Source organism: Silurus meridionalis, chromosome 19 (assembly GCF_014805685.1).
Source record: "Silurus meridionalis isolate SWU-2019-XX chromosome 19, ASM1480568v1, whole genome shotgun sequence".
Taxonomy (NCBI): domain Eukaryota; kingdom Metazoa; phylum Chordata; class Actinopteri; order Siluriformes; family Siluridae; genus Silurus; species Silurus meridionalis.
The window spans coordinates 5,319,286-5,341,593 of NC_060902.1; the positions used below are offsets into that span (position 1 = coordinate 5,319,286).

Sequence of the window (22,308 nt, forward strand, 5' to 3'; positions counted from 1 at the left end):
ATCATGGTCAAGAAACTAATCCAAAAATACTGAATAGAGTGTATATTATGTCCAGGGCCTTACTGAACATTTGTTTATTAATTTGTCTATTGATCTTTCTATTATTTGTTTCTTTGCAGCTATCATGGCTGCACTCAGACCGCTTACCAGGCCTAAGATCGTCAAGAAAAGAACCAAGAAGTTCATCAGGCATCAGTCAGATCGTTATGTTAAGATCAGGGTAAGATCTACCATCTATGTCCATGTGGGCAAATATTCTACATCTGTGTTTTCTATGGATAAACTTGAATATAATAAAATATATATTTTTGTAAACTGTTTACTTTAGTGATGCTGCATTGAAGCAATGGTCATTGTTAAATGTGCTTTTGAAATACAATCGCATTATCTTGCAGTCTAAAGCTGTTGATGTGAAAAGAGATGATTGCTGTTATTGACAGATGTTTTGATTGGGCCTACATCTGGGAAACCTGAATGTCAGTTAGAATTGGTTTGGATTTGTTGGTCTTCTTTTGGCCATTGCAGATATTCGCCAGGGTTAAAGTGTCACAAGAATGAGAATTAGAATCGAGGAGTAGTTGGTTGAGTGTTGGTTTTAACTTTGTGTGTTCCAAGATTAAAATGAATCTTTATTAAAAATGTGTTCTTTACATCTTTTAGAGGTTCTCACCATCAAATTTTCTGAAATGTATTGCCAAAAAACCCTGCATTTTACTTTTAAGCTAAGCTTTGAAGTTAACATGCCAAAAATCATTTTAAATTGTTTAATTACCTTTTTAGCAGTTACTTTTAATATCAAATACATTAAATACACTATTTGAATTATTTGGCTTATGTTAGATTTACACTATACAGTAATACATGAAGTTTTATATGAACCAGAGGACCAAACTAAGATTTTTTCGAGCAATTTTGTCAGATTTGTCTGTGCAAGTGGACAATGTCATAGGTATGTCAGTATTCAAATATTTAAATGCTACGTAATATGATTTAAGTAGTTTATGTATAAGTAGTTTAGGGTTCCTGTGCAAGTCTAGGGTTATATTGAAACAAACTCCCTCTTGAAAAGAAATTCCAAACATAATTTGTAAACAAATCACCTTTTATTGATTTGTGATGCTTGTACATTGAATCAGGAAATGTGGGTTTTTTTTGTTTTGTTAATGCTAATTGCTTACCCTCTCTTTGCATTGATATGCAGAGCAACTGGAGAAAGCCACGAGGTATTGATAACCGGGTCCGAAGGCGCTTCAAGGGTCAGATGCTGATGCCCAACATCGGTTATGGTAGCAACAAGAAGACCAAGCACATGCTGCCATCTGGCTTCAAGAAGTTTCTGGTGCACAATATCAAAGAGCTCGAAGTCCTCATGATGAGCAACAAGTAAGAGCTTTTAATTCTGTTCTTTTAGAGGCCTTGTCTGTTTCACACTGTTTTTGTATGCTGTATGGTAAAGTATACATGCAGTTAATATGGACATGAGTTACTTTTCTGTGCTTACATTGAGTATTTAAAATGTCACCTTTGACAAATGAATTGGACCTTAACAAACTGTTGACCCTTTTTTTCCTATTTTAATGTTCCATTCTTTTGTTTTGTGTGAATGTGCAAACCTGTTTTTGTAAACACTGGTTCACAAGTATGCATGAGGTCTGTAAAAACTAAATGAACATGCAAGTGTAATTTCCTCAACTCGAAGTATACTTTATATTCTTGTGTATTGTAGTTTAAAGGTTGAAATGTATCGTTACCTCTGAGCTCAATTTTCCTCTCCAGCTATACCTGCTGAATTTACCCATGTTCTAGTCAGGTATTGAATGTGGAGAGAGAGAGTGCTGCAGAGGAGATACCCATTCCACCTCAGGCTCTGCCCATAGCCTGCAGGTGGAAGATAATCTGCAACACATCTGTAGCATTCATCTGATTAAGTGCCTAGTAAAGAACTTTTAAGTTTATTGTTTGTTATAGAATTAACTTTAGGAACTGTTGAACAAAGGAAAAACAGTGTAAGGGGTCAGTAGTGAAGATATTATAGAACTTAATCTTATAGTATAGAAAAATTGTAATGCTTTTGCTTAATTTCGGTTTTATCTTTGTAGGAGCTACTGTGCAGAGATTGCCCACAACGTCTCCTCAAAGAACAGGAAGCTGATTGTGGAGCGAGCGGCTCAGTTGGCCATCAAGGTCACAAACCCGAACGCAAGACTCCGCAGCGAGGAGAACGAATAATCTGCCCATATGTTTTCAATAAAGCTAAAAATCTGAAAAACCATTCCATGTTTGACATTTTTTCCCCCCATTCAAGTGTATAAAATGTTTTCTGGTTTTGCCATTTGTTGACAGTTCAGTTCATACCAGAGGTGGGACATAAAGTACAAATACTTTGTAACTGTAACTTGTATTTTTCTGGTATCGGTACTTCTATTTATTTTTTCGGACAACTTTTACTTCCATAAAATTGTTTTTAAAATACTGTACTTTCTACTTACATTTTCAAACCAGGCTTGTTAATTTAGAAAAAAGTATAAAATTCTTCACTGCGTGACATTTTCAGCCCATCAACCTATTTCCTATCATTGCGTGACTTTTTGAGTCAACCACTGGTATACAATTTCCGGGGTCTTTTACACCACAGATGTAAACTGGTTTATGAAGCTAACGATGAAATATGTGACTAAGGTGGATGAGACTGAGGGAGTCAGCGATGTAAACATGACTGAGAACAGAGACAATCCTGATCATCAAAATCTTTTAGATGGATGAATGTTCAGCCTGGATACATTCATTAGGTTACACAATTGAAATTCGTTTTGTATCAATATATTAATAAGCTGTCAAAATGCAAATTTTTTTTAACAGCACTCCTTTTAGGTGCATTTGTTTGACCATTTTTATAGTATTTAACTTTTTAAATATATAAAACACGTTTTTGCACGATATCCTTTCTTTACTCATATAACAAATAAATACACCACTGAAAAATGATTTGAGTAAACATTTGTTTTACTGATGCGCCAAGTCTCAAATCTGCATCGAAATCCACCTTGATGCAAGCAATTAACCCTCTGGGGTCGACAAATACACCGTTTTGTGGCAATGAACTTGAATTACTTTTTTTATTGTATAGATAAGAGCATATACATCAATGATCATACATAATTTGAATTTGTAAAGAGACTATTTTTATTTGTGTACACATAAAACGCTGTGCTTTTGTAAAATAAAGAAAACCGACAGGGGGCGCTTTGTGCCATCTGTCATTTCTCTTCACAGACACAAAACCTAAATCTCGGTGAATATTTGCCTCACAGACTAAAAACATGAATAGAAAGCTTGAAATGTCTACTTTTAAATAAAGCCAATTCATATCAAATGTATGATGTGTAGGTATATTATGTATGAAAGTTAGAAAAGGTACAATTTCTTCGGTATCCTCATTAACAGTCTGTGGAAACATAGCAAAGGTTCCGTTTGATGTCCCGATTATTTACGCAACACCACAATCACTTTTACAAGAATAGATAATCTTAATGCTGTCTATATATATATTTCACTAATAATAAACATACAGTTGCATAAATCAATATTTGTCCATGCCCATGTTGATCAGAGTATTATTTTTTTTGTTATTAATAATTTAAGGTACATTTAGAACAGATAAAAATGTGCAATTAGTCGTGAGTTAACTCATGACAACCATGCAATTAGTCGTGATGAAATATTTGAATCAACTGAATAATAATATTAATGTGGTAAGGTCCAGTTACCAGCATGACACTAAAATAGGTAGTAATAATGGCTACTTTTTACTTAAGTACATGTCAGAGCCCAAACTTCTTTAATTTTACTTAATTCTAAGTGTAGTCAGAACTTTAACTTTCACCAGAGTATCTGTACTTCTACTTAAGTGAAGTATGTGTGTACTTTTGCCACCTCTGGTTCATACTGACATACTGACATTTGAGTTGTTGACTAGTTGACTCTGAGGATGTTGTGCAAGTTAGTGGTTTTGCACCGTTTAATGCGTCTAGGGACGATAACTTTTTATTTTGTCTAAATGATCTGGTTAGACTTGTGCTCATTTCTTTTTTTGACAATTGCAATGTTAAATTTGTTGTGATTATGCTTTAACTTATGTTCATCAGTACAATTGTGATGCTAAATCATTCACACCAAATACCACTGTAATTTCTATTAATCACAAAGTGCCTAAAAAGCCTCATGCCTAAAAGTCCTAACTAGTGTCCATTGACTCCACAGCCCCCGATATGGGGTCTCCCTGAACACTTTCAAAAATGGTGGCCATCTCTGCATTGGTTCTGATCTGTGTCGCAAAGTCGGCCATCGCAGGGCTTTTCTCCACGTCTCTGATGGAAAGAAGAGCGGCCACTGCACGCATTGCAGATCGCCTCAGCTCCTCCTGCTTCTCAAACTCCTGCTTCACAGAGCCAGCTTTTACCTTGGGAAAATAGAGAAAAACATTGACTTTTCCTTGTTAATCAATATTGCTGATGTATTTTGCTAGATCAACTTTGTACCTTTGTAGTACATGTGGCTCTGAGGGGCTCCACTAGACGGTCCAACCTTTGGACAACAGCAGATGGACACAAAGAGGCAAGTCTAGCCAGCATGATGAAGGTTAACATCTGGAGGTATCAAAGATATTTATGTAGTGATAGAAAAAGTCATTATTTAAAAAAATACATTTATAAATGAGTAATACTGAAGGATCTTTGAAGATTTAAAGCAATTACTGACTATCGAGAAACAATGAGGGGGTGGAGGTGGTGGGTCTACATTGTTAAAATAGAACAAAATCTACAAAATGTGCAAACTCATTTGTGTATAAAATCCATAACTGATTCTGTTAAATGCTACATGCACAAAAATGAAAGAAAAGTGACAAAATGTATATAAATAGTAAAACATGAAGCAGGTAGGAAATGTATAAATGGTTTAAAGGAACTGGATTAATCAAAGCGTAAATAATTATACAAAAGGCATGGAATTATGTGATTTGGCATTATAAGTATACTCACTCTAATGTCATAGTGGTCTCTTAGGCCTTCCTCCACATGGTTGAGGAACTCAAAGATGTCCAGACACTCCAGACAGTTGTCCAGTAGAGTATACATGCATTCAAAAGCTGCTTTACGCACATCTAGCCCATCATCCACTGTGTGTTTAAAAGGACCCATCTCTACCTGAAATATCAAGCAAGCTATTTATTTATGTGAATACATAAATAAATACTTTTATACATGTTCAGTGTTGTGCTCATGAACAGCTTTTCAGTTTTATTGATATACAGTAAGCCATCGATTATTTTTTAATATGGCTAATGTTGTTTATTCCTTCCATCAATTCACAGGTTTACCCCAACCTATTCCTGTTGATTATTTTGTAAAATCACATCTATTTTAAAATGGAAAAATATGCCACGTTCACAAAATGGCATGCTACCTCTCGAATTAGTTCCTTCCTGATTTGTGTTTCCTTGTAAAGGTTTGGCAGAACTGTAGTTAGAAGACTCCGTATCAGACCAGGTTTGTTATGGGCAGCTGAATTGAACATCACCAAGGCAACACGCCTTACATTAATATCTGTGTCCTGGATGGTTTTTAGGAAATCACCTAGAAAAGGAGGCATGACAGAAAGTGCTATAGTTTAAAAATGGAACAGAACAACTGTATTCATTAACTTTGTTGTAATGCTTGATAAAAATGTTAAGATTTTACCTATGCATTCTTTAAGGAGTGGATCAATGGTCACGGGTTGATCTACAATTGTGAATTTCACAGCAGTCACAACGGTACTACGGGCAAGAGCTGAACCTAAAAAGATTTTGCAGGTAAATATACACATCTCAGTTTTCATTAGCTGTATGTCCCCTTAGCAAATCTTATCTTTGATTTGAAATGTTGGCTTACCTGTGGATAACTGCTTCTTAAGTCTGGGCAGAAGCTCAGATGGGTTGACAAGTGTAAGTTTCCCTAGACATTCTGCCACAACGTTACGTATACCTTCTTCTGGACATTCACAATTCTTGAAAAGCAGAGACCAAATGCTCTCTACGTGAGGCTTGAGACTCTCAACTGACAAAGCACTTATCACTTCTTTTAATGAATGAAGAAGAAGGTACTGTCTTTTAGGCTGACTACCAATTTCTTTTAATAAGAATGGAAGATACTCATCAATATTTCCCACACAGATGTTGCCTAGTGCACATGAAGCTGAAGATTTCACCTCTTCATTGGGAGAACTAAAAGCATCAATTATGACAGTCTTTAACTCCTTGTGGGCTCCAAGCTTCATAGAACGCCCCACTTCTCCAAGACAAAGAAAAGACAGGATCTCACAGACTCTGACGTCTTTTGGTTCTTCACATCCATAGTGAGATTGGTAATTGTTCCAGAAGCTTCTTTGGGACATAGCAAAGCCAGTGCGGCCACACACTTTGCAACTGAGTAATAGGACTGTCTATGGATTGGCATGGAGTCAGGTGATTTAGATTTATAGAATGGACCTGTCAAAGCTTTTATGAGATCATTGTACCCTGTATTGCTGGCCTTAGTCAAAACTAGGGCTTGTAAGAACTCAATGATGGAACCAAGAGCACCTCCTTGAAGCAGTGGAGAATGGACCAAGTGAAATACTTCAGGCAAAATAGTGCCACCTATCTTGGCTAAAGATGATGGACAAACTTTGGCCATACATGTAACAAGCATGATAGCCACCTGGGAGACATGCATATCACTCTCCTGAACCAAAGCAGGTAATTCATTCAAAACTGACTCTAGTAAAGGGGGTTTGAAACTGTCACTGTAGTTTGTAACAATGATAGTTAGGGTTGTTAACGTGTTTAGCTTGAGAGCACGCTGATTCTTTCGTAAGAATGATCCAAGAACTGGAATCACTTCTGTCAAAATAGGTCTTATGTCAACCTTAAGTGGAGATGTGGCAATGATGGATAAAGCTTTTACAGCTGTGAGCCTGGTAATTTCATTCTTTAGTCTCTCCAAAAAGATCTGTAGGGTTGGTTTAAGGTCTCCTCCCAACTGGTCCCCCAAGTGACTTATAATGTGGGCCATGCAGGAAATAGCCCTCTCCTTAACTTCCTGGTCAATATCTGCTGCTTTTAACCTCTTTAAAGTACTGTTGAAGACATCCCTAACATAGGGATTTGAATCAAAAGAAGACGGTTTATCCAGGGGGCGCATCATCTTGACCATTTGCTGAGTCACTTGAAGCGCTTCAGATGTGATTTTGTAGAAAGGGTCTTCAACACAAAAAATTACTGGTGGTAGGATTACTTTAATGTGTGGGTGAAAGAACTCTGGGCTGTGGCTGGACATAAGAACATGAAGAAAGGAGAGTGCATCGATCTTCATGTTGGAGGAAGCACACTTGTCTGTGAGTGAGTAAATGATGCCTAGGAAAAGAATGTTTTTATGAGGGAGTAAGTCTGAAAATTTGTAACAATTAGCAAGTAGAAAGTGCAAATACAGTATCCTATTAATACTGTTTTGGTTTATTTTTTCAGATGAACAATTATTTGTTGACTCATGTAAACCATACTATCTGTACAATAATTTACAGTTTAGACTTAAATGAACAAGGACCATACCTGGGATAAGAGAAGGTATGTGCTCCCCTAATGACCCTGGAAGAACAAGGGCAATCTCTGTTAAAATGATGAAACAGCCTTGTCTGGATTTCATGCTTTTCTCCCTCAGTTGTTTCTGTAAGGCCTTTATTACTGTTGGGACCTACAAATGTAAGGATATTTAATTTTTTCATGTATTATTTGACAAATATTTCACCATACAATTTATGTTCAATATTTTATCAATACAATATAATATTACTGTAAGGTTTTTACAAAGTTTTATTAGCAATTCAGTGTGATCCATTTAAAATTTAGTGACACAATTTTGGATTATCCTTATGAACTGATTTTGAATTGAAATAGTAACCGATGACAAGTCTTAATGCAATATAATAGCCAAATTAAAATTTATAAATAAAATCTCCAATCAAAGCAGAATTATCCCAGATACTGAATTAATTTTGTTATTTTTTTTCACACACAGACAGACAGACAGATAGACAGATAGACAGATAGACAGATAAATAGATATAGATAGATAGATAGACAGATAGATAGATAGATAGATAGATAGATAGATAGATAGATAGATAGATAGATAGATAGATAGATAGATAGATAGATAGATAGATAGATTTACAGAATATTTAATAGTTTAAGTTATTTCTTGGGACTGAACACACCATTGGTTTATTAAAAGAAATAGGAAAAACTGTCCAAATTCATCACACAGTACGGACATGTGTGAACAGAATAAAAGAAATATGATTACATATATTGAGTATGAAAACAAATACATAATTCTTTGACTGTACCTGTTTCTTCAAAAGGGTAATTGCAGGGTCTTCCTTAGTTCCAAGATCTAGAGCAGAGCTATGAGTGGATTTTGTCTGCCGCAGTAAAGCCACAAAGGCCAAGAAAATGTCTGACTTGACATTTTCCTCTCGTTCCTTGAAACATGACACTAGAACTGGGCATACATTCCCATAAAGTTCCACCAGCATGTCTCTACGATTGCTGATAACCGCCTCCAGACACTTTACAGATGAGCGCCTTACCTTCCAGCTCATATCATCATCATCACTGTATTCATCATCAGATTCTTTTGGGGGAAAAGGTGTTTGTGAAAGGTTTGCTGTCTGTTTTACAATACATTTACAGCAATGTATAAATCATCAGATTTTGCGAGAAAAACAATATAAGTACACAAAGTTAACGGCTAATCCTTTTAGCAAGAATTTGGCAAAGTTGTGCAGACATGCAACAAGGCCAAAGGTTATGATAAATAAAACCCATAAGCATGGAACAAATGCGAACCATTTAGTTACCCTTTTAGTAATCCCTTAGTATGTTTAGGAATGAATAAAAGTTGCACCTTGCTCTTCATACCCTCCATCTTCAATATCCATGAAGTCCTCCTGTTCATCTTCTGCATCGTAATTATAATTTGGATCATAGGTCACATACTTCAGACACAAGTTAATTACCATTGGAATGTGAGGAGACATTTCCTTGGGGCATCTTCCAGGAAAGAGAGAAAGGTTCTGCACTTAATGGATTATTGTGAAATCATTTGGAAATTATATAATGATGTGTCATAGTTCAAAAAAGACTTACTTGCGAACAAAGGCTTCAAATGCCTGAAAGCAATTCTCCCTCAGTTCATCATCTTCCACATTGCAGAACTTTACCAACATTGGAATAATTTTCTCCAGATGCTCCCCTGAGGAGAACATATAGGGTTTGATACAAAAGCTGAAGATTATACTGTCATTTAATGCAACTATAAACTGGAAGGTTTTAGCCAAATCCTGTGACACAAAGAATGCCATTATGTTACAAATGTATGGATATCAAATCATGATATGAATCTATATTGAAAATCTAAACTAATATGTGGATTATAATTTTTTTTACATTTAAGACAATATCCTCACACATTTCATAACAATGGAATTTATAAAGCCTTATCTCACCAATTCTGTGCCCTCCGTGCTGGCTAATGGCAGTCAGGCACTGGATATAGGTACGTGTGTTTGCAGCAGTAGCTCCTCGTGATAGTTCACTCATGAGATGCTCAGTGAGTTGCAGGAAGATTGCAGGGCTACTACTTGGCACCAATTGCCCGAGCGCCATAATGGCACGTTTTCTCACTGCCATGCGAGGGCTGGTCAGTTGTGGAAGAAGACTGGCCAAGATTGACTGGTGGAAACCAACTAACGTGCTGCTAAGCCTACAGAGTAAAAACATCATGATCCATAATGCCATTAAAAATTAAAATATCAAAGGTATTTTTTTAATAAAATTGCAAATAATTTTGTTTTGTTTTGTTTTAGATTTAACTATGAATTTTCGTAAGTTGTCATGTGTTTGTTGGTGTAAATTAAAGACTGAGACAAAAAAAATCTAACAATTATAACAGAACAAATGTCCATAATTTATGTTTTTTCTGCTTAGGCTAATCTTAATGTGTTGGTTACACCTTCCCACATTAAAATGATAATGCTTGGCATGCCCAGACAAGTTTTAATAATACTATGGAAAAATAAAGCTGTACGAGCTGGGAAATAAAAAATTCCCTCATTGTCACATTGTGTTTCAACACATATGACATTTGCAGTATATGAAAATGTATTGTTACCATATTTATTTATTAACCAACAAATAAAACAAAATTTCCATATTGTAATATTTTATAAAATACCAGAAAATGAGGAGCTGCTAAATATACCACAAATATACTTGGCCATAAGACTTGTATGTGCTTTTTGAATATCCCTATTTGCTGTAATAATAACCTCCACTATTATGAGACAATTTTCCATTGAGTGTGCTTGTGCAGATTTGTGCTCATTCAGCATATGGGAGTTAGTAAAATCAGGTATTGATGTAGGGTGAGGAGGCCTGTGGTGTAGTCTGCATTCCAATTCCTCTCAAAAGTGGTTAAAAAGGTTTGCGGTCAAAGCTCTATAGCAGGCCACTCAAGATCTTTCACTCCAACTAATGTAAATCATAACTTCATGCACCTCACGTTGCCCACGGGGGCATTGCCATATTGGAACAGGTTTGGGTCTCCTAGTTAAAGTCCAGGATAAATGTAATGTCACTTCATCCAAACACATCATATACAATTGTGTGCCTCCAACTTCGTATTCATAGTTGGGGAAGAACCACATATGGCAGGAAATGGTGTCCCAATAGTTTTGTTCATATAGAGTACATACCTGAATGATTTGGCTAAGAATTAAATTGCAGAATAATGATAGACACTAACCTTCCTAGCATATCAGAAAGAATGTCCAGGGCTTCTAGCTGCACAGACACATCATCATGTTTTCCCATGACACCAATCAGCTGGGCTGTGATCTTTTTACAGACATTAGCTGTCAGACACAAACCTAGAAGAAGTGGAGATCAGTTACAAAAAAATGGATCACATGACAGGATACAATATAGGCTTCCTGGAAATTGCCTATAAAATCCACATTGGTGAAGCAGGTAAATGAAAATGATTGCAGACTATATTGGGCTCTGTATAAAATGGTGTCTAGTGTAATTACACTGAACAATTTGAAAAGACTGACAAATCTTTTCCTTTTATCCATGCTTAAGCTTATCTAGTGCGTAAAAAGTGCAATAAAGCATAAACTGCATAACAGAACATGTTTCAAATCATATGCATTTATTTGGCTGGAATTTTGCTGACAATTTTATTCAAACTAACTCACAAATAAGACTGAAAACAGTCTTTCACCTGCAGTTGGTGGGGGGAGCTCAGCAATAACCGTCTTTAGCCCCATGCTAGAGATGTCACGTAGCTGCTCTTTGTCAGACACCATGTTGGAGCACAACGTATCTACCATCATCTCCACCTGATATTCCTTCACTTTGCCCACAAGAGGACCAAGACTGCAATAGATCAGAAACATTTCACATTCAACAGCACTTGAATAAAACAATATCACAGTGGTTCATGGATAGCAATGACTTATAAACACAATATACTGTGTGTTGGTGAAATGGACAAATAATTTGGCTACCACTTGACAGCCAGGTTCTGAACTTCCCCATTTTTGTCCTCTAGCAGCTTCAGGAGCATGGTCACTACTTTTCTCTCACTGTCTTCATCCAGTTTTATGGAATCCTTTTGCAATTCCATCATTAGATCATTTGTGGCCATGAACCTAAACAAAGGGGTAAAAAATATATTTTTAATGACAAAACATCAAATTCCGACAACTACTATAAACATAATCGGTCAGGCAAGATGCCAGATGGTATATTTGTTTTGTAATAAAGTTCTGTCACAAATAAAATATGTTTTTCTAATACAAATTGAATAATATAAAAATTGTTAAGCTTTATATATCCAGATGTTTTCTAAAATAGCTAAAAGATTGACTAACAAAAAACTTCATCATAGAACTATTTTATATAACATAATGCATACTATTACATTACATTATGGAATGGAATGCATACTATTACAAACTTTGGAAAAAAATGTTTTAAAAAGGAGCCAAAATATCGAACAGTTATGGCAGCATGGTGCCACAGTTGGTAGTGTTGTCACTTCACATCTCCTGCAAATGGCCTGCCATCCAATTTGGTGTTTATTCATGCCTTGTGCCCAGCCTTCCTGGTGCCATATCCAGGATACAGCTGGTAGTAAGATAAATGAATAATTCTGGGTTTCTGGAATATGTAAAAATATGGAAAACTGTGTATAATATATTTGACTGTTTGCATCACTTGGCACATAACTATTCTCGATAAATTAATCTTGGATTCCAAACAATCCAGCTTTGGTTTTAATATCAAAAATAGGCTTTCATAGTTTTGCTAAAGGTAATACACAAGTAGGTAAGAACTGATCTATTATTTTTTATTTCTCTGGATATTTAGCATGAACTTCATTTATTTTATTCTAATTTTTAATGATCGTACTTTTCAAATTAGTTTGGTTCATACTGCATATCCTCATTGTTATGGATGAATTAAATCTAATCTAATTTGTTTTCAAGATTCTCCATATTTGTTTATTTGTTTGTTTGTCTGTGAACCCTGTAGCTGCATTTAAACATGTATAATATCCTATATGTTAGTGTGAAATAATGCTAATATAGACTTATTCATATCTTTTTGTAACCTTATATTTAGTCATTTATAAGACTTGGATTTTTTTATTATCATTATTTATTTGTTTGTTTTTACAAATGTAATCTGTAATCCCAGATGTCTGACACATGCTGGACTGGGAATGGCTGTTTACCCACTAATGCTGGCAATGTGAAGTGAACCTATCTTGTGAGATTTGTGTTAGACAGAAAACATATTTTATGTGACAAACTGGAGGACAATCCATTAACCTTCTATATTTATAGCCTGATATTAGTCATGCAGCTTTCACTCCAACCAAACACAGGCTCTACACACACTCTTACCGAAAGTCTTTGTCGGTGGAAGTCATTTTTTCCAACAAGTTGGAAATGTGGTAGGTGACATTCGACATTTCAGCTCTTACAATATCAACACCAATGTCGGAAATAAGTCAGTTTGTCGATGGTAAATAAAAAAGAGTTGTTCTATTTCAAGTGAATAAGACCATATCTTCTGGATCAAGGGTCTGTCTGGTGTAGGACACACTGAGAAACCTGACGCTTGAACATAGTTATTAATAGATTGGGTGCGTTTGAAACCGCAATCTATATAGCCTCCCATTTAGACTGCTTATGTGCTACCTATCCATGTTAAATATTAATTTTATTTCATAATCAGAAAGTATAAACACGCCTCTGAAGTTCTGCATTCATACTGTGTTTCTTGTATTTTCAAGACAATTTTGTTACACATTTTAGTTCTGTGCGTTGAATTTTGAGTTTTTCCTCCATCTTGTGGCGACTAAATGTATTGCAGCAATGGTTAAAACAGCTATGAATTATAGTGAATATTTAAAAAATAATGTATTCAAACTCAAAGGTTATAACTACAATGTGCACATTATAAGCTGCGTGCATTCATGTTAATATGATTCATGTTAATATGGTAATATGACCTAATATTTTAAATACTTTTAAAGGGGTGCATTGACAGTTTGGGTTTTGTGGTGACCATATGAATTGCAGCAAATAGAAACAGTTTTTAATACATAGATTGCAGCCTATAGACTACCCACAAAAGTATACACTTTATTAACTGGGTACATGATATATAAAATTAGTGTGTAGTATATTATTTGGTATTTTTAGTAAAAATGTTGTTGAGGACGTTACATCTTTTCTATGTAATAGAAAGTACTATGGCCTAAATTAGTTTTGGGGTATTTGCGCCATCTTGTGACAAGTCACCGTACTACTACCACCGAGTTTTTTCTCCATCTTGGGGCGACTAAATGTATTGCAGCAATAGTTGAAACAGCTATGAAGTTATATTGAATATTTAAAAATAATGTATTCAAACTAATAGGTTATAACTACAATGTGCACATTATAAGATGCGTGCATTCATGTTGTGTATTTGTAAGTAATATGACCCAATATTTTAAATACTTTTAAAGGGGTGCATTGACATCTTTTCTATGTAATAGAAAGTACTATGGCCTAAATTATTTTGGGGGTATTTGCGCCATCTTGTGACAAGTCACCGTACTACTGTAAAGCGGAACCGATATGTGGAACTATGTAACTTTAAGTGGTTCTACCCGGTGCTTTTTCACGGCGGAACTTATCCTCGGTGGTTGTGTTGCCACGTCGAAAACACAAGTAGCCGGTTTTTGTGTGGGGGATCTCTTTTTTGGTAACTTGCTACACGCGAAACCTAATATTTAGACATGGTAAGTGCAAAACCATTAGCAAATAACATTTAATTATATAAGGTTTATTTTAAAAGTATTTTTTATTTGTTTGCTAGATCCCGTTAGCTTAAAGTGACCGGCTCCCTTACATACACAGGGTTAAATAGTACTTTTGATCGATATTAAAAATAAGTAATACTTTCGAATAAAACTAATTTTAACAAACATTTAGAAAGTTAACTAATTCTGAAAATCGCCAGAACTACTGTTTGTTAGGGAGATCGTGAGTCTGAGGTGTTGTTTCCTGTTTGTATTAGCGGGTTAGCCTGCTAGCTGTTAGTTATTTAGAATATCTTTAACCCTTATCCGACCGTGTGGCTTTTTTTTGGCAACTTGATGTTTTCATTCGCTGATAAATTCACGTGTGTTTCAGCCAATGGAATGGTTTTTTGTAAGAAGATTACTTCTGCAAAAAAAATCCAGGATTTTTCATTAATTGCCAATTGAATTAGTGACGTCACAGATTTTTTAAAAATATAATCGGAATAAAACACATGCTGTTATAGGAAAATAATCTCCTTGTTGGTAACAGAACATCAACTCACCCTATCATTAATTATTTTTAGCTTTAGTGTATAATTCAGAGATCACAGGTTGAGTCAAGTCGGCTTTTATTGGCATTCCGCCCATCTACAGTACAGTACAGTACACAGTGATACAAAGCAACGTTCTTCCAGGACCAAGGTGCTATTTTAGACGACACAAATTAACAAAAGTAAAACAAAAAAAACATAAGTCATTGAAAAAGTAGTCACAGTGACTCGTTAAGTCAAGAGGCTTTTATTGTCATTTCTACTCTACACAGTGGTACACAGTAAAAACTAGACAACGTTCCTAAAGAACCCTGGTGCTACACTAAACAACAACATAAAGCTACAACAACACAACGCAAAGCTACATAAAGTGCATTTAGTGCAACCTAGTGCAAAGAGTACAGACAGACAAGACAGTGCATACAGACAACACAAGACAAAACACATAACCTACTGTATACTTCGATTATACAGTACTGTGAGAACTGTAAAATCTATAACTGGGGGGTATATATAAACAGACACAACGCAATGCAGCGCGTACCAGAGCGGAAGATTTGTGTTATATCAAATTAATTGTCCATATAACAATAATACTGTACATGTAAACACTGAATTGATTTTTTAGCAGCAAAGATCATGTAAGACAGCGTAATATGATAAGTGATAACTAACTTGTTTCACAGACGCTCCACAACATTGAGTAACTATCAGCAAATGCATTCTTTAATAGATAGTAAAATAGATCATTTCTGTGATTATTAAGGCTTATAAATCCTTTTATGAATTGTAGTAGAGGTTGTGTTAATTTGTTCAGATCCATTTGGATTGTTTTAGGATTTAACTTTAATTTATGTATAATAATTAGTCGACTTTACCAGTTTTGTTTTCTGTGTCTAAACTCTGTTTTTATTTTAGGTGTCCGTCATTAACACTGTGGATACCTCCCACGAGGACATGATTGTATGTATATTTGCTGAGTAATTCTGTTTAATTTTAAGTGATCTGATTTTGGTTCTTACCACATTTACATTTTGATGCCGCAATCATTTATTTATTCATTTTTTTTCCTCCTGTTTTTTTAAAGCATGATGCTCAGATGGACTATTATGGCACAAGACTGGCAACCTGCTCCTCCGATCGATCTGTGAAGATCTTTGATGTTAAGAACGGTGGCCAGATTCTTGTGGCAGACTTGAGAGGGTAGGGAGTGGTTTACTTCTGAAAGTAATTTTAAATAAATTTCTGATCTGAAAGTTTGCTCTTTTAAGTTTGCGTTTGTGTTTAAACTTAGAATAGAATGGAAAAGATATTTGAAATAAGTCCATGCAGGGTTTTCTAGCTTTAGTCATAAAAGTTCAGCTCTGCCTTTTTTTTTTTTCTTCTAATGTAGTTGTAACAGAAATGACCAGTAGGGGGAAGCAGAAAGGCAGTCAGTGTTTATAGCTATTGGTGACACACTGCCTGTTCTTTAGCCCACAATTCTTTAATTTAATACACATGATCTATCAGGAAAAAGAAGTATATGCCTGGTTTTAGCAAAACTTTATTATTATAAATTTTTTTGCTTACATGTAGACATGAAGGCCCTGTGTGGCAAGTGGCCTGGGCACATCCAACCTATGGCAACATCCTGGCCTCGTGTTCGTACGACAGAAAAGTGATCATCTGGAAAGAAGAAAACGGGACGTGGGATAAAATGTATAAGTACACAGGCCACAACTCCTCAGGTACCTTCTATTTTTAAAGGTTGATTTATTGCATATAATACTCGCAGTGACTGTTATGTGAATGAATCGAAGCATTGTGTTGAAATGAATTTTCCCTCGTGTAGTGAACTCTATTTGCTGGGGACCCTACGACTTTGGTTTAATCCTGGCTTGCGGAAGCTCCGACGGTGCCATCTCCATTCTGACCTACACTGGAGACGGGCAGTGGGACATTAAAAAGATCAACAATGCACACACTGTAAATGCAGTTTATACAATTTATTGTGGTACCCAGCCTACATAAGCATGTAGGTCTGTTGAATAGCAGTTAATAACTTTGTGTTTTGATCCCATTTCCAATTTCAATTGTTGATTTTAGAGTTAAACTTTTCTCTGCCTCTTTCCTGTCAGATTGGCTGCAATGCAGTGAGCTGGGCTCCAGCTGTTGTTCCAGGCAGCCTCATAGACCAGCCTTCGGGACAGAAACCCAATTACGTTAAACGATTTGTCTCAGGAGGATGTGACAACTTGGTCAAGCTATGGAAGTAAGTAATCGCCAAAAAAAAACAATGTTTTTGCAGATGTTTGCAGTGGGACTGATGCATACAGATAAAATAAAAAAATATGTTTTTAACATCTGCTGCACTACAAGTCATTTTTATCTTCCTGTTTGTATTTTCACAGAGAGGAGGATGGTCAATGGAAGGAGGACCAGAAACTGGAAGCCCACAGTGATTGGGTGAGAGATGTAGGCTGGGCTCCTTCTATTGGTCTTCCTACCAGCACCATTGCCAGCTGCTCTCAGGTAAATCCTCAATTATCATACAAGAAACCACAATAGTTTAATTTTCAGTCTCAAATGTGGTGTGTTCTAGAGGTTAAATATATAAAAATAGTGTTAATATATTATGGCTTCAAAGTTAACGTTTATTAATGATTTATTTTTTTAACCAGGTTTGCTCTGATTTGTTTTATTTTTAATAAGCGAAACAAATATGCTTATCTTAACGGTTATCAAACAACCCCAAAGAAAAATTAAGGGAAGATGTCTGATTTAGGAGTCTAGTGAGAAAACCAGGAAGTGTTTGTGAAATATCACGTTTCTACTGTTGCATCCAATATAAATGGTTTTGTTATTTAATTTCTGTTGTTGTATCCCCCTATATTACAAAATAGCATCTAGAGGCTTCAGGACTGTTGTCATGAGATGTACCTCAAACTCAGACTTTACATTCAAATGCATTTCGTAACCTAAAGAATTCGGAAGACTAGTAAACATGTAAACGGTATGTTTGAAGTCTACATTAAAGGTTTTTAAAATACAAGTAGTAACGAATCACATGACGCAGGAACAATACATTGGTCCCTTAAATATATAAAAGTAAGAAGCCTATCTTTATGCTTATGCAGTACTCTGATGTATAATGGTCATTTCTATACGCATATTCCCCGTCCATATCCATTCTACTAAAAATCGATTTGATATCTATAATCAACTGTAATCTATTTTCAGAAGCGAAACAGATTCATCAAACTGTTACTATCTAGAACTATATTATCTTAAACATCCAAATAATTATTGGATTAGACTTAGTCTAAAGCATCTTCAAAAGAAAAACAATCTGATGCTAAAAGAAGTGTGAGGGTGTTGATTAGTATATTTGAAACTTCTAAACTAAATAACTGTCACATTCTCTCTGCAGGATGGTCGCGTCTTCATCTGGACATGTGATGATCCCTCTGGAAACACCTGGACCGCTAAACTCCTGCACAAATTCAACGACGTCGTTTGGCACGTCAGCTGGTCCATCACCGGAAACATCCTGGCTGTGTCTGGAGGAGACAACAAGGTACACTCGCTTGTGTGTTAGACATCTGATGAATAATAAACAATTCACTTTTTAATGATTTTTTCCGGAATGAATGTAGACACTTTTTAAGTAACAGCAGGAAATGCGTGATAAGGATTAGAACCAATCCACCAAACACTGCGGCCATTTCTGATTTCTGACTAAATGAAAATGCTACCCTTTGAAAAAATCTTTTCTTATCACGTTTATCCGAAGTGTCAAAGAAGCGCTGTGTTTGCGATGTACTACATACTACATACATACTAGTTTCTTGTGATGAGCTGCAACCCAAACCGTGACTACACATGCCTTTTTATGGAGCAACGGCAGTAGATAATAATAGAATGTTTATTCACTGAGTACATGTTAGTTTAAAAATGAGGCATGTACGCTGAAATTCTCTTCAACCTCATTAATGCTTGGCTGTTAGTTTTGCAGTAGCAGCAATCAGTAAATGCTGATACATTCTCATGTCAACTAATTTTGGTGAACAGATGTCTCCTCTTTCGAGTCAATGCCAAGTGTGATGTGTGATGAATATTTATAGATTCTTTTAGAATACAACATGTGGGGATGTCCTTAGGCAATTTATGTCGTTTCAGCATTTTCAGAGTAGGTAATTTTGTTTGTATGATCTCTGCAGAATTAGATATCCCATTCAAATTTTAGTTAAAACATATAATCAGATTTTGGAAATCTGTTTGAAATCTTTTTTTCCCTTATTACAGCAGCTGTAAATAGAAGCAGGTGTGATTTAAAGTCTTTAACAGATTTATATTCATGTCCTAGTTCTAATTGTGTTTCTATAGTAAGAACTAATGCAGAGATGTTCAAAATTATTCAAACACAATGATAGATTTGTTTCAGCGTTATGTAAGGAGACTTTTTTTCTTTTCTTTTTTTTTAGGTAGGTATCTGCTATTTCAGTCAGTTTTTGGGTTTTCTGACATTTCATTTTTTTGGTATTTGATTACCAACAATTTTGTTCCCCCGGATCATATTCTCTTCATGAGAGAAAAAGAGGCTGGTGAGGATTTGAGACATGCCAGAACATCTATAACTATAAAAGAGCTAAATGTAAGACGTGGACACAGGGTTGTGGTGTAGGTGCAATAAAACACTTTGAATGTGTATATAATAAAATATTTGCATATAAGTAAAAACAATAAATACATTGTTTGAAAAATGCCTACTTTAGATCTGTTTAATGTGCTAGGTAAGGTAATTAAAGAATCAAAGTTTAGATTAATAACTGAATTGAACTTGTCAGACACTAGAGGGCGTTAATGCAATATAGTCTGTTCATCACAAAAAATCTGTCAGTCATTAGGAGAAAAGTTCTGGACCGTCATGTTTTGCAAACATTATTAACAGGATTTTTCATTAATAAATTACTCAAAATAATAATTAAGGCATTATTCTGTTATCTATTGTTTGTTTTAAGACTTGAACAGACTTGTAAAGGAAGTTTTACATTTCTAGCACATCATTAACATAAAGAAGCAGATGCTCATATTAAACACCTTAAAAAGTTTTTCTGCTTACAGCTTTCTTTTCTTTTGCACTAAAGATGCTACTGTTGCCTATACTGAACCCGATTTATTGCTAATTAATATGGCCCCAGTTCCTGAAGTGCAACAGATGTTAACAATACAGCAGATGCAAGTATTTCTGCCTAGTCCTAATGTTGGATGCATTTAAACTGAGCATTAAGGCTCGCAGCGTTCGCATTTTGCCTGAAGTTTCAGTCATATACATACAGTATAATCTTAAAGTTTTGGGATGCTTAGGATTTTTATATAGCACTGCATGTGATATTTCAGGGTAGGAAATTACAGTGGACTGTTTTTCAAACCAGATGTTGGGTCCATAACATTGCTTAGTTGCTTGCATTTTTATTGCTGTTTGTTTTATATTGAGCTCAGTTTTAAATTGTCATCCTTAGCTAAGAAAGAGCAACCATATGACTGATTATTTACTTAAATGCCTTGCTTGTGGGAATTTGGTATACAGACCTAGTAGAATGAACTCGCATATTGTTGAAGCCGTTTAAACTCGGACCACGTTATTTTGACTGTTATGAAGTGACCTTTAGTCTGACGTTGCATGTCATCTTGTGTTCCCAGGTGACTTTGTGGAAGGAGTCTGTGGGCGGACAGTGGGCTTGCATTAGCGACGTAAATAAAGGCCAGGGGGCCGTGACCTCCATCACAGACGGCCAGCAGAACGAGCAATGAGACGGAACCCAGTGAAGATGGGTTTACAGACGGATGAATTCATTAAACCTCAGAGACTTTCTTAATCCAATAACCATCATTCCCCCCAACAACCAGTAAATCCAGATGGCCAGAATAGTCTGCACTACTTTTCAATCAAATTTTTTTAACTCAAAGGTAATAATATGTTCACTATGATTGATTACTGCCTTGCAGCAGTGTTTGAAATGCAGGATTTTCTGATATGTCTTTTGAAAGTCACTTTAATAAGCATTGTGATTGATGATCTGAAGGTTCAAAGCCCAGATCTTGTATTTAATATCTTAAATTGAGAGTTAATGATATTTTGTTTGAAATTAGCTTACAGTGCCACTGGATTAAAAAAATAAAGTTTTATAATTATACACTTTTATTGTTCAGTTCTGTAATTTTTGTTCTGTATTAAATATTATACAAAAATAGCTGATGCTGCTTGAAGTATGGTTTGAATATTTATTTTTTTTTCTAATTTTATCCGCTCTTACATTTCCTTTTTTGTTCAAGTCTCATAATCACAACATCAAGACACAAGCATCTTCAAAGCTTAAATTCTGATCGGAAAATGCCGACGTTCCCTTGAGCACCGGTCATGTGTTTTGAACAACAGGTGAAAGCATTTGTAAGGCTGATCTCTGGCATGCCATGCCTTCACTCAATGTGTTTATTATGGTAGTGAGCGATGCATTTCCTTTCAGCTCTTCGTTTTTTCTGGTTTCCTCCTTCATGGATGGCAAACTGAAAGAACAACGAGGACGAATTTATTCATTCCAGATCGAGACAAACAATAACATTTTTAGCAGTTTTATTTTTTCCGATCTTTTAATAATGAATATTGTCACACAGTCACTTTACAGAAAACAAAATATAGATTTAGATCCCTAATAAACAAGAAAGCTGATAATGGCATACAAATTTTGTAAGGTGACACGAGGAAACCTTGAAAGGATCATAAATATGGGCATATAATGAATAAGATTTATATGATAAGTACAAGAAAATACTCAAGAAAAATCCAGAGTATATCCAGGTGAGATTAAGTCTCTGCAGAGTTCAAGCCTTTAGGCTATTTTTTTGTGATTATCCACAGCAGCAGAGTTTCCCATCAAGCCTTGAACAAGAAATTACACAGATTTAGCACATACAGTTCTATAGTTTTTAAGTTTCATAATAATAAAAAGTTTAAAAGGTTGGTGTTATCCTTTAAAACAAACTTAGTCACACAATTCTATTAGCTATGTTGGAAAATGTGAAATGCACATGATTTTAAGAACTAGACTTAAGATTGTAATTGTGTTGCTCAGATCACCAAGGAGCCATTTCTTTTTGTAAAAAAGATAAGCAAAGTGTATAATGTACTATTAACTGACAAACAGGTTTATGCATCAGGGGGTCTTTGTGATGTTCAAGTAATAACTGAAGTCCAAATATCAAAATATTAATCTCACACACAAAAAGCAAAAGAACAGAACCAGGACAAAAGTATAGTTAGGAAATTAATG

At 35.4% G+C, this 22,308-nt stretch overlaps 3 protein-coding genes across 3 annotated transcripts in view; 2 read left to right on the forward strand and 1 right to left on the reverse strand.

The window, feature by feature from the left end:
* The window catches only part of rpl32 (ribosomal protein L32), a 3,071-nt gene extending 799 nt beyond the window's left edge, over window positions 1-2,272 (forward strand). The window contains exons 2-4 of the mRNA XM_046875483.1: window positions 120-220; window positions 1,202-1,383; window positions 2,100-2,272. Coding sequence (XP_046731439.1) covers window positions 125-220; window positions 1,202-1,383; window positions 2,100-2,229 — 408 coding nt within the window. The 5' untranslated portion in view covers window positions 120-124 and the 3' untranslated portion in view covers window positions 2,230-2,272. The remainder of the gene's footprint in view (window positions 1-119; window positions 221-1,201; window positions 1,384-2,099) is intronic.
* Window positions 2,273-3,881: 1,609 nt separating this feature from the next.
* cand2 (cullin-associated and neddylation-dissociated 2 (putative)) lies at window positions 3,882-13,254 on the reverse strand. The gene is given in 16 exon segments (XM_046874690.1): window positions 3,882-4,459; window positions 4,539-4,646; window positions 5,040-5,204; window positions 5,464-5,633; window positions 5,739-5,834; window positions 5,931-6,356; window positions 6,359-7,432; window positions 7,628-7,769; window positions 8,425-8,711; window positions 8,985-9,130; window positions 9,227-9,332; window positions 9,586-9,842; window positions 10,884-11,007; window positions 11,364-11,518; window positions 11,650-11,793; window positions 13,054-13,254. Coding segments are annotated over 16 exon segments (3,693 nt in total). The 5' UTR covers window positions 13,122-13,254; the 3' UTR covers window positions 3,882-4,234.
* A 1,054-nt stretch (window positions 13,255-14,308) lies between these two features.
* Window positions 14,309-21,174, forward strand: sec13 (SEC13 homolog, nuclear pore and COPII coat complex component). The gene is made up of 9 exons (XM_046874539.1): window positions 14,309-14,441; window positions 15,914-15,958; window positions 16,083-16,198; window positions 16,574-16,725; window positions 16,830-16,963; window positions 17,116-17,249; window positions 17,389-17,509; window positions 18,408-18,554; window positions 20,681-21,174. The coding sequence occupies exons 1-9, from the start codon at window positions 14,439-14,441 to the stop codon at window positions 20,789-20,791; spliced, it is 963 nt and encodes a 320-aa protein (XP_046730495.1). The 5' UTR covers window positions 14,309-14,438; the 3' UTR covers window positions 20,792-21,174.
* The last annotated feature ends 1,134 nt before the right edge of the window (window positions 21,175-22,308 follow it).